Here is a 12,948-nt window from a genome sequence, read left to right on the forward strand (position 1 = left end):
CAGAACTGCAGATCCTGGTTTACAAAAAGGAACAAAAAGTGTAGGAGTAAATCAGCGGGTTAGGCAGAATTTATGGAAGGCATAGGCAGACAACAGTCTGAAGAAAGGTCCTGACACAAAATGTTACCTGTCCATGTCCTCTAATGATGCTGTCTGTTACTCCAGCACATTGTATCTTTTTGTCCGGAGTAACTTCCTTTGGGGCACTGTTTTGAGATACAGAATTTGCAGTATCATACAGTCAACCAGCACAGAAACAGGCCTTTCAGACCAACTTGCATATGCTGACTAAGATGCCGATCTACACTGGTCCCACCTGCCTGCTTTTTGGCCCATTTCCCTCTAAACCTTTCCTATCCATGTACCTATCCAAATGTCTTCTAAATGTATCCACTACTAAATCCATCAAAGTTTCATAAGGGGGAAACACTAATATTCAGATTGGCTTATTGTCATATACACCCAGGTGCAATGAAAGTCCTAGTTCGTACGAACCTCGGCGTAAAGAGTAAGTACAAAAATAAATACAAGGACGAATGCAAAAAAAACCCCAGCACGATGGTGCATCTTTGACAATGTGGGAGACAAACTTGGGGACGGTGAGACGTTTGGCCAGTGCACACCTTCATCCTTGGGAAATACCTGCAACAAACAACTGGGGGAAATGTAAGAAAATGGGGAAATTGAATTTAAAAAAAAATATAAGAGCAACTGAAAATGGGTTGCTTCCTGCAAGACACTTCCTGCTTTCTTAATTTATAAAAAAAAATAAGAGAAGTCACAGAGAGAGGGAGACAGGGACAGAGAGCTGGCCAGCGCTTTGGGTCCGGGCTTTGTTCGCAGCTGCTGCTCACGCGCTTTATTGCGCGTTCCCGGGACTGGAGCCGCTAACGGGAGTGGGCGGGCGGGCGGTCGGTCACGGAGCTCCGGGCGGAGGCAAGCGGCAAGAGCGATGGCCGAGAGGAGGAGGGCGAGAGACGGCCTGGTCTAGACTAACGGGTCAGAGTGACAGTCAAGGCAGCGGGTGAGATGGTCGGCGCGGCGGTGGCGGCCGTGGTGCCCGCGCCCCAGTAAGGCGGGCGGGGCGGCTGTCGGTGGATCAACCGGTCGGAGCCCGCGGCCTCTCGATCCCCTCCTCCCCGGTGTTTATGCTGAAGCCTGTGGAGATGGGAGGGAAGCAGAGCACGGCGGCCCGCTCCAGGACCACTTTCCCCGGCGTGTCGACGGACGACAGCGCCGTGCACGCCGCTCACTACGGCCACTACCGGAGCGGCGTCAACGCCATGGGGCTGAGGACTCGCTCGGTGAGCAGCGTGGCCGGCATGGAGCCGGCTCATCCCTTCGGGCTGTACGGCGGCGGAGCGCGCTCGGGAGGTGGCGGCGGCGGCGGCGGTCGAGCGGGAGACGGAGGCGAGCAAGGAAGCGGTACCGGAGGAGGAGGAGGAGGCGGCGGCGTCGTGCCCGGCGCTGGGCCCGAGTCGGCGGGCAACGGTTACCAGGAGACGGGAGGACCGGGCGCCCGCGAGCTGCAGCTGTACCTGGGCTCGCGCGCGGCAGCCGCGCTCTCCGACTCGCTGCCGCTGCACCTGGCGCCGCGCTGGTTCAGCGCGCACAGCGGTGAGTGGACCATGACCTTAACCCTGACCCTAACCTGGAGCCGAGACCCTGACCATAACTTGGCACCGGGAGACCTTGACCCTGGTTCGGTTGCATCACCGCACGGCCCAGCAAACTACCAACCCCAACCTCGACAACATTGCCCACCTCACTCTCAATCACACTGCACACTGTCTGCACACTGTCAGCACACTGCTCATCTCTCTGTCCTCGCACACTGCCCACCCCGCTATGAGGACACGGCTCTCCCTGCTGCCCATCAAACTGCCACCCCACTCTCAATCACTCTGCACACTCTCGCACAGCCCACCGAACTGCCACCCAGCTGTCAGCATACTGCCGACCCCTCTGCCCTCGCACTCTGCCCACCAAACTGCCAGCCCCACTCACACTCTGCCCACCCCACTATCAATCACTCTGCGCATTCTCACACTGCCCACTAAACTGCCATCCTGCTGCCAGCACACTGCCCACCCTGCTGTCAGTCCACTGCCCACCCTTCTGTCCTCGCACTCTTCTCACCCCACTATCAGCACACTGCCCACCAAACTATCAAACCTACTCCAGACAACTCTGCCCACCCCAACCACTGCACATTCTCACACTGCCTTCCAAACTGCCATCCTACTGTCATCGTATTGCCCACTCCTCTGTCAGCACACTGCCCTCCCTGTGCTGCTTGCTGCCCCTCTGTCCACCTTTCGGTCACACTGCCCACCCCACTTTCGGCCGCAGTGCCTTTAACAGTTTATTGTGATTTTAGTGATAACCGTATTGCTATGGATAATGCCAACTTCTAATCTGCAATATTTCCAGCAACCACTATTAGAACTTTCCTTGTTTATTGTTTTATTAATAAATAGTAAATGTAGTTGAGATTGGGTGATAGTTGGTGGTGCAGCAAAATGCTGTTCTGCTTTTGGCTGTAATTAATACAACTATCGTAATGGTAGTAATCATTACAGTAATTGTTTTGCTTGTTAATTTATCATTGATCTATGGTAATACAAATTAATATCCTTATTAGGAATAACAATTGTTCATATAACTAATTATATAAGTATTTTGTGCTTTGTTAGTTCAATTTGATGTATGCATTTTCGGAATGATAATTATACTACCGCATAACATATAAAGGTCGACATTTTGGAAGATGGATGATATATACATGAATTTCAATCATGCTATTATTGTTCGAGTAGTTTGAGGTACAATATTGGCTCCAGTAAATAAGTACTATTGATTGTAGTTTAGAGAGTCATGGAAATATCAGGACAATGATCTACATGGCTGCTTCAATGCGGATACCCCAGTGAATAACATTGTAAAGTGACTCAGTGAGGAACAACTGTGGTCATCAATAACTCTTCAACTCTGTCTAACACCATTATAGTTCCATCAATCAATATTATTCTTGATTACATTAGTTCTTATGTGTATTCAAAGCAGTAATAAAGCCAAGATTGCTTGGTCTAAAATGGTAAATTCTCATAAACTGAGCACTGTTAGAACTTTGGATTTCCTTAATGTTAATTGCTCATTACATTTCAAGTCAAATTAGTATAATTGTTTTATATAGGACAGAAGTGATCTTGGCATAGCCAAGGTAGACAAAAATGCTGGAGAAACTCATCGTGTGAGGCAGCATCTATGGAGCGAAGGAAATGGACAACGATTTGGGTCGAGACCCTTCTTCAGACTGATGTGAGGGTGGGGGGGGGGAAGAAGAAAGAAAGAGGTGGAGACAGTGGGCTGAGGGAGAGCTGAGAAGGGGGGGGGAGAAAGTAGGGACTACCTGAAATTAGAGAAGTCAATGTTCATACCGCTGGGGTGCAAACTGCCCAAGCGAAATATGAGGTGCTGCTCCTCCAATTTATTGTGGTCCAGGAGATGGGAAGATGTGGCAAGTGGTGGGATCACGTTGGAGATGAAGAAAATGTTGGAGGATTATTTGTTGTATGTGACGGCTGGTAGGGTGGAAGGTGAGGATTAGGGGGATTAGGGGATGGGGAGTGAGAGCATAGTCACGGGATATAGAAGAGACCCTGGTGAGAGCCTCATCTATAGTAGAAGAGGGGGACCCCTGTTCCCTGAAGAATGAGGACATCTCCGATGCCCTGGTGTGGACATGGTGTGAACATTGTTGTACTTGGGCTCTCACTTCTCTGCCTTTGGATTTTTGATGGTCAGAGAACCAAAATCTAGTAATGGTTACCACCGAGGATGAACAAATGGAACAATTTGTATCTTGAGGCTCACAGGAATTGTATTGATCAATCTTTTTAAGAGAAATTACTGATGATGGTATGATGGTACAATGCAAGTTTACAAAATACTCAAGTACAAAAAGCTATCTTACATCTGTAAATAAGGAAAAGTATTTTTGTATCTCTATTCAATGGTCTTATCAGTTGCTTGAATAATAAACCCCAATATTTACCAATAAAGTGATCAGCATCGTAGATATTGTGGCATTACACTGGTGCAATGCACCAGCCTCCTTACATCATCAAATACCCATGTTGAATCCTGATCTATGTCTGCGTGGAGTTTGCATGTATTCCCTGTGACAGTGTAGGTTTGCTCTAGATGCTTCTGTTTCTTCCCATGTCCCAAAGACATGCCAGTTGGCTGGTTGATTGATTGTTGTAATTTCTCCTTAATCTGTAGGTATGATCGAATCTGGGGCAGTTGATAAGGATATGGGGAAAACAAAATAAGATTAATGTATGATTAGTATAAATGGATGGTTGATGGTGGGTGTGGACTTGATAGGCTGAAGAACCGGTTGCCATTGTAACTAGGACCAGTCAAACAATGTTTACTTGAAGATAGACATTTAATGTTGGAGTAACTCAGTGGGTCAGCTAGCATATCTTGAGAAAAGGAATAGGTGACGTTTTGGGTCGGAACCCTTCTTACTCAAGAAAAGGATTTTGACCCGAAACATTACCTATTCCTTTTCTCCAGAGATGCTGTCTGACCCGCTGAGTTACTCCAACATTTTGTGCCTATCTTCCCACACATAATGTTCACATAATGATTGTATTATAGTCAGTTTGTCTACATTTAGTTTGGTTTATTATTGTCTTGTGTACCGTAATATGGTATTGTGTGCAGTTTTGATCCCCAAATTTGAGGAAGGACATTCTTGCTATTGAGGGAGTGCACTGTAGGTCACAAGGTTAATTCCCGGGATGACAGGACTGCCATATGCTGAGAGAATGGAGCGGCTGGGCTTGTATACTCTGGAATTTAGAAGGATGAGAGAGGATCTTATTGAAACATATAAGATTATTAAGGGTTTGGACACGCTAGAGGCAGGAAACATGTTCCCGATGTTGGGGGAGTCCAGAAACAGGGGCCACAGTTTAAGAATAAGGGGAAAGCCATTTAGAACACAGAGTTGTGAGTCTGTGGAATTCTTTGCCTCGGAGGGCGGTGGAGGCCGGTTCTCTGGATGCTTTCAAGAGAGAGCTAGATAGGGCTCTTAAAAAGAGCGGAGTCAGGGGATATGGGGAGAAGGCAGGAACGAGGTAATGATTGTGGATGATCAGTCATGATCACATTGAATTGCGGTGTTGGCTCGAAGGGCCGAATGGCCTACTCCTGCACCTATTGTCTATTGTAATACAGTGAAAAACTTTGTTATATGTGCCAACCAGGCCAATCATACCATACATGAGTGAAATCATACCATATATAATTGTAATAAGTAGTGCAAAAAGAGAAAACATATGTTCTCTGGGTTTGTCAGAAACAAGTTTGTATTTCTATAGTACAACTAGTACATGAGGGATGTATTTAAGGCAAGGGTTCCCAACCTGGGGTAAACCCAGGGGGTAAATTTTGCCTACCCAGGGATAAATTTGTTGATTCTGGATTTGTACGTTTTTTCTCTCATTGACTGACTGAGTTTGGTTCTGGTATTCCGTTTTCTGTTCATTAGTTCTTAAATAGGTGAAATAACATTGTTATGTGCTATTAAAGATGCCAGGTGTAAACGGGACGAAAAGGTTTGGGAACCCCTGATTTAAGGATGGAGATGTGGTTGAGTGCAGGAGCAGGGAAGACATTATAAATGTACATGCAGGTTTGAACAAAATGAAAAACGGGGAGATCACTTGCATGGTGCAGAGTAGTGGCTGGGAATTTGCAGAGTCCAAAGGTGGTTGAATATCCTCTGAAATGGATTCAGGGCAGCAGAGAACAAAGAATATGTGAACATTTTAAGGAACTCTGGATGCCCGGAAATACAAGTTGAGGAAAGTCAATGTTAGATTTGATAGCGAAGATGAGAAATGGGAAGCTTCTTAAAAACACTGCTTACCGAATGAAAATCTTGAAATTGTAAAGCAATATTAATTTGGACCAAATCAGTTTAGAAAATTGCAACGGAAAGGACATGTTTCAACACGGAGTGCTGGAGTAACTCAACGGATCAGGCAGCATCTCTGGAGAAAAAGGATGGGTGACGTTTCAGGTTGGTACCCTTCTTCAGTAGGGTTCTGACCCGAAATGTCACCAATGTCTTTTCTCCTGAGATAGTGCCTGACCCACTGAATGACTCCAGCACTTTGTGTCTATCTTTGATAAAAGCCAGAATTTGCAGTTCCTTGTTTCTACACAATGTATTGCAGGTAGTTTATGTATAAATCTGGGCAGTGTTGTAGATTAAAGAAAATGGTAGCAGGGTGAATGTGGGGTAGGAAATTCTGCTCGTATCAAGCCACATGAACCAAACCTGCACATCCAGGCAAAGCCAAGGTGGAAAGTGGGGAGGTCACTTTGCTGAAGAAGAGATCATATGTCAGGTAAAATGGCACTGGAAGTAGCCATAAAGGCTGGTTTTGTTTATTCCACCTTTGGGGTTTCATGTTGGGAAAACAATTACGGTGTTTCTAGAGTCTTTGGATTAATGTGATATTTTGAACCTCCGGGAACCGCACGGAAACCTTGGATGGGGGCGCAAAGTCTCCAGAGGTTTCCGTTCAGGTTTCCTAAGTGGGACAGTGGCATTAGGGTGTTGTTCATTTTTTCCTTTGTTCCTGGCCTTTATGCGCACACGTTTCGGAAATCTAACGTGCTCACTTTCTTTTCATTTTGATTGGTCACGGCTACAGATTCTCATGCGTTACATTTTCTTTTCGAGCATACTTTGAGAAAGCCTTTGAACAGTTTTCTTCGTCCTTCTGGGAGTTCCTTGCTGTGATGGAACCGGGGATCGAATATTTGTTTTGGAAATCTGGTGCCAAGCTTAAAGATGATTGATCTGTCTATTGGATCTGACATTGGTTTATTATTGTCACTGTACCGAGATACAGTGGAAAAACTTTGCTTTGTGTGCTATTCACGCAGATCATACCATACACAAGTGTAATCATACCATACATGAATATAATAGGTAGGGCAAAAAACAGAAAGGAAACAGATTGCTGAATATAGTGTTGCAGCCAGAGAGAAAGTGCAGATACAATAAAGTACAAGGGCCACAAGGAGGTAGATTGAAACATCAGAAATATATCAGTATGAGATGGTTTGCAGTCATCTTGTAATGGATTTGGGTTGGTTTTCAATTTCTAGGAGCAGTCAAATTTGAGAAGTTTTCATAATCCCTTTTGATTGACAGGGCAATTTGCTAAGTCACAGAAATCCAAAGACAGTCGGTGCTGCTGTTATTTTTTTTTTAAAGAATTTGTTAAGTAATGAAGATCTAAGCTTTTGTGCCCCTTGGTGGATTGCATTGTGAACATTGACAGTGGAAGGACGCAGATGAGGAGAATCCTTGCAGGGACTTTTCCTGTTGCAGACGTTTCCCTTTACTCAAAATCACAGAGTGTGGCAGTCCCCAGCACCCTTCTCTTCCCAGATGAAGGCAAGATAATGGATTTGCACTAAGAGTGCATTTCCACTTTAATTTCTGTATTTCAATAGGAATTTTGTCTGCATCACAAGCCTTGTTTTATAGTTGTTGAGTGACCTTTCCTAGCTCGCCCTAGGGTAAGGTGGGATGGTGTGAGGTTGCCATGGATAGCGTTGATGGAGTCAAGGACACTTGTCAAATGTCTCAGCTTGTGTACTTTTCACATGTCGGCTGTCATTGATAAGCTGCCTTTTGTTCTTGGCTTTTGGTGGATAATCTTGACAGTGCTGCAGAATCGTTGAACATTATGGTTATCAGCTGGTTGCTGGATCTCCTGCACACCTCTCGCTCGTTTTGTTTTTTAGATCATGAGTTTATTTTTTGTTCGACCTTGGCCTTCCGATACCTGTTGGTGTCGCAGTCCAAGAACATCATGTGTTTGCAATGAATTAACTCCCGATTCTCCTATTTATTTTTATCAAGCCAGTCTGTGTATTTTACTGGAGAAATTAACAATTTTTATTCTAATTGTGTTGACCAGACATTGTGTATGTTTGGTGGTTGGGAGTTGAGAGGTTCTTTGAGGCATTAATGATAAAGGGGTTAAATTTTTGTACATGGACAGCCACAATCCTATTATACAATACAATTCAATTTATTGTCATTTGGACCCCTTGAGGTCCAAACGAAATGCCTATTGTACCCTGAACCTCAGAGAAAAGGGGATGCTAGCTGTATCTTCATTTCAAAGGTGGTTTAACTGAAATGTTGAATCTGGAATCTACTGATACCTATCTCTTGGCTATTTATAATGTCGTAATAGCTTTCAAGCAGTCCGAGGTCTGTTTTGACAATCAAAGCATTGGCAAGATGGAAAAGAGATATAGTTTAAAAAATCGGGCACAGAGAAAAACATTTAGGTAGGCATCTTGAGGGGTAAAATTCTGTTAATTGATTTGCTACACATCTTGTGCAGGTTTAGTTTGGAGATACAGCGCGGAAACAAGCCCTTCGACCCACCGAGTCCGCACCGACCAGCGATGCCCCCGTGCACTAGCACTATCCTACACACCAGGGACAATTAAACATTTTTACCGAAGCCAATTAAATTGCAACCTGTATGTCTTTGGAGTGTGGAAGGAAACAGGAGCACCAGGAAAAAACCCCACGCGGTCATAGTGCGAATGTACAAGCTCCGTACAGACAACACCCGTAGTCAGGATCGAACCTGGGACTCTGCCGCTGTAAGGTAGCAGCTCTACTGCTGCATCACTGTGCTGTAGAATACTGTTGAACAGCTGGTATAGAATACTGTTGAACAGCTGGTAAAGAAAATAAAATTATAACCAAACAGATCACTGAACCTGACCATCTTTGGGTCTGACAGTGTAAATCATCATACATTTGATCCTTCCAACTGGCTCTTTGTGGGAGGCTGTATTTGTTGCTTCCATTAAAATTATCACATAAAAAAAATAGTGCCTGAAATTTCTTTTAACTTTTTAGGATTAACAGTAAATATACAGTGTACAATTAAATGGGAGGTTCTTGTTTCTTGTGCTTCTTTAAGACAATTTTGGGCTTGTTTGTATAATGGATAAAGGGTATTTTAGGACACCATTCACAACTGAGAGTTTATATGTTGGGAAGGCATCGAAACCTAGAAGGAGCGCACCACTTCACAAACCCTCCCCCACCCTCCAAGCACCTACCCATTAAGTACTGGGCCTTCTCAGAACTTGCTGAACTGAAGTGAGAGCCAATTGACCTTGACCCCAGAGGAACTGCTTCAGAAAGGAAGGTGAAGCTTTAATTTCTACACAAGGAACTGCAGATGTGGTTTACAAAAGAATAAACATCAAGTAACTCAGTGCATCAGACAGCATCTCTAGAGAATATGGTTAGGGCGACATTTCAGTTCAAGACCCATGCATTTATATTTCTGATTCTTGATAAGAGTTTTGTACTGTGCTTTTGCAAATTATGAGTTGTTAACAGTAAAATGGGAGTGAAATGGATTACGACTTCCCATAAAAGGGCCAACAAAATAGTTAGCCGTATCACTTGAATGGATATTTTGTCAGGCTTTAACTAGCCATAATTGAGTATTCTTTTTTAGCAAAAGACTAATATGGCATTCAAAAGCTTGTTTAGCTTTGTTTACAATCAGCAAAATAAATATTAGGTCTTTTTTCTTTAAAAAAACAACAACTTGTTATTTACTTGTATTGGACATTAATATTAGGTGCTTGTATTGGACACTAATATTAGGTGCTGTATCATGGTCCAGTGCTGTTGCAGTACCTTTTTTGAATTATCTGTTATAGCTTTCAACTTCCAACTCTTTCTTTTGTTCATCAAAATGTAGATTTGTTTTATTTTTCGTATTGCAGGTGATTTATTGTACCAACTTTAGGTTAAGTTCCTTCCGATGACTTGTCCGATGAAAAGGTTATAAATTGTTTGTACCAGTAAGTCATGCAGATAGAAGTCTAACATTGAATCATGTTATTAAACTGCAGTATTTATAAGCCATTGCAATACTCGTTGAGCTTGTCTGAAGTTAGGAAATAAATCCCAGTCTCCTCATGATAGTAGAATATTTAAAAAAATAAATCCTTGCATTGTAAATGAAAAATTTAAGCAAATGTCTCTGTCATTTTTCCTTTTCTAACTCGTATATAGCAATCATAAGTTGATACAACATGGATTGGAATTTTAATAACAGCAGACAGTTAAGGCAACAGACTATTTTTATTCTTTACCTTGTTTTTCTCCACTATCCCTATCTCACATTTTCTGCCAGGATAAGTCATCTTCTACACTGTACAGCAAGTTCAGTGCTGTTTTTCTGATGATTCTTACAGCACACTAGTGGGAGAAATGCTGCCAAAATCTATCTGCTGAAATGTCAATGGACTAGTTTGCAGCCGCCAATGGTATCTCAATTTTTTTTTTGCCAAGTGTTCCTTTCAGATTTCAGCCAGAGACATTGGAGCTATAGGACCATTGCTGATTTTAATTCATTCTTTCTCAGTCCTGTTCATTGCATCAGCCTGGAACAACAAGGTGCCCAACCATTGACTCACTGAATAGATTGTAACAGATAGTAACTGTTGCGAATTAATTGACCAATTTAAAAAAAAGCTTGCCCAAAGAGTGCGTGCAGACCATTTACTACCATTTAACATTCAAATTAAAAAATGGAGGTTGTGAAAAGATCAATAAAGGAATGAATGATTAATTGCAGCATCCTAATTGTTCTTTATTTGGGCATTTGGGCATCTTTTTCTTCTGTGCCTCTTAGTAGATGTAAATTACTCCAAGGCGGTGTACAGCACAATAATGAGAGGTAACTAACTGGGTACATAATTAACTTCATAGTAGGGTGCATAGAGTGGTGGTAGAAGGTTGTTTTTTGGACTGGAGACCTGTGACTAGTGGTGTGCTTCAGGGATTGGAATAGAACCCATGGCAATTTGTCATCTGTATCAACAATTTGGAATAGAAAGATTAGTCAATTTGTAGATGATACTAAAATAGTACAATAATGCAGTGAAGATGGTTATCAAGAATTACAATGGTTTCTTGATCAAGTGACCGAGGAATGGCTAAGGGAGTTTAATTCAGATAACTGTGAGGCATTGCATTTTGAGAAGACGAACCAGGGCAGAACCTATGCAATGAATGGTAGGGCTTCTTGGTGTGTTGTAGAGCAGAGAGATCTATGAGTTATAAGTACCTGGTTCCCTGAAACTGGCAACAAAATTAGATAAGATTGTGAAGAAGGCTTTTGGTTCAAGTTCAAATTTATTGTCACATGCACCAATTAAGGTACAGTGATATTTGAGTTACCATACAGCCACATTAAGTGAAAAGCAACGATACACACAGCCACATAAAATAAAAGTTAACATAAACATCCACCACAGCGGAATCCACATTCCTCACTGTGATGGAAGGTAATAATGTTCAATCATCTTCCTCCTTTGTTCATCCGTGCTCTGGGCTATTGAATCCTCCGCAGCCGACGGTCCAATGTCCATAGCCCTCCCGTCGGGATGATGGAAACTCCGGCGTCGGGTCGGATCGGAACACTCTGTGGCATGGAGCTCTCAAGTCGGCCTCTTCTTACCGGAGACCGCGGGCTTCACGGTGTTAAAGTCCACAAGCCCCGCGGTTGGAGCTCTTCCACTGGCGATCGTCGGGAAAGGATCGCACGCCCCGCAATGGTAAGTCCGCGCCGCACCTGCGGCTTGAAGTTCTGGGAAAGGCCACACCACTCCACGTTGTTAGGCTGCAGGGGTGACGGAGATGCGATACGGAAAGAAATCGCATCTCCGTCGAGGTAAGTGACTGGAAAAAAGTTTCCCCCAATTTCCTTCCCCCCAACCCCACACATAAAACAGGCCAAGAAACATTAAAACATACTTTGAAAACATACTTAAAATAATAAAAACAGAGAGAGGACAGACAGACTGTTGGCGAGGCAGCCACTGCGGTGGCGCCACCCGGTGACCTTTATTGGGCAGGGAATTGAGTATAATGGTTGGGATGTTATGTTACAGTTGTAAAAGACGTTGGTGAGGCTGCACTCGAGTATTGTTCAGTTGTGGTTATCCAGCCATAGGAAAGAGGCCTTTAAGCTGGAAAGGGTGCAGCAAAGATTACAAGGATATTGCCATGACTCGAGAGCCTGAGATACAGGGAGAGATTGGGTAGGCTAGGATTTTATTCCTTGGAGTGCAGAAGACTGAGTAATCTCATAGAGGTATATAAAAAGCATGATGGCAACAGATAATGTGGAGTTTCTTTTCCCATAGTTGGGGAATCAAGAACTGGAGGATATAAGTTTAAGGTGAGAAGGAATAGATTTTATAGGAACCAGTGGAACAACCTTTTCACACAGAGGGTGGTGGATATATGGAACAAGCTGCAGAGAAAATAGTTGAGCCAGGTGCAATAATACCTTTTAAAAGTATTTTTGACAGAATGAACATCATCTTATGTATAGGTAAGTGGTAGAATATTGCGTTGGGGGAGGGGGACCCAATGGGTCCACACTTGGTCTAGTACCTTTTAAAAGTCATTTCGACAGATAATAGGAAAATTCGAGTGGGATGTGGGCAAAAATGGGACTAGCTTGATTGAGATGGACAAGTTCGGCTGAAGCACTTGTTTAGGTGCTGTATGACTCATTTCTCTGTATCTGCTGGAGTTTTGAAGAGTTAGATACAATTCGACTGAAATATAATATCATGAGGGGGCTGGATAGGGTGCGGTGTAGAGGATATTTCTCCTTTTAGGAGAATTTAGAACAAGGGGCCACTTTAAAAAAAGAAGAACAAGCTGTCCATTTGAATTAACGATTTAGAGAAATATGATTTACGTGTGTTGAAGGGGGATAAACAAAATGTAAACATTTTATTTTAGACCATTCTTGAAACTGATTTTTAACAATGTTTTTA

At 43.3% G+C, this 12,948-nt stretch overlaps 1 protein-coding gene across 2 annotated transcripts in view; it reads left to right on the forward strand.

The window, feature by feature from the left end:
- Positions 1 to 566: 566 nt before the first annotated feature.
- The window catches only part of znrf1 (zinc and ring finger 1), a 195,639-nt gene continuing 183,257 nt past the window's right edge, over positions 567 to 12,948 (forward strand). Inside the window, exons 1-2 of one of the 2 annotated variants that reach the window (XM_033036165.1) lie at positions 567 to 1,392; positions 1,441 to 1,617. In XM_033036165.1, the coding sequence (XP_032892056.1) occupies positions 1,149 to 1,392; positions 1,441 to 1,617 (421 nt within the window). In that variant the 5' untranslated portion in view covers positions 567 to 1,148. Of the gene's footprint in view, positions 1,618 to 12,948 lie in introns of both variants that reach the window. The other variant, XM_033036164.1, reaches the window with a different exon arrangement.

Source organism: Amblyraja radiata, chromosome 17 (genome assembly GCF_010909765.2).
Source record: "Amblyraja radiata isolate CabotCenter1 chromosome 17, sAmbRad1.1.pri, whole genome shotgun sequence".
Classification (NCBI taxonomy): Eukaryota; Metazoa; Chordata; class Chondrichthyes; order Rajiformes; family Rajidae; genus Amblyraja; species Amblyraja radiata.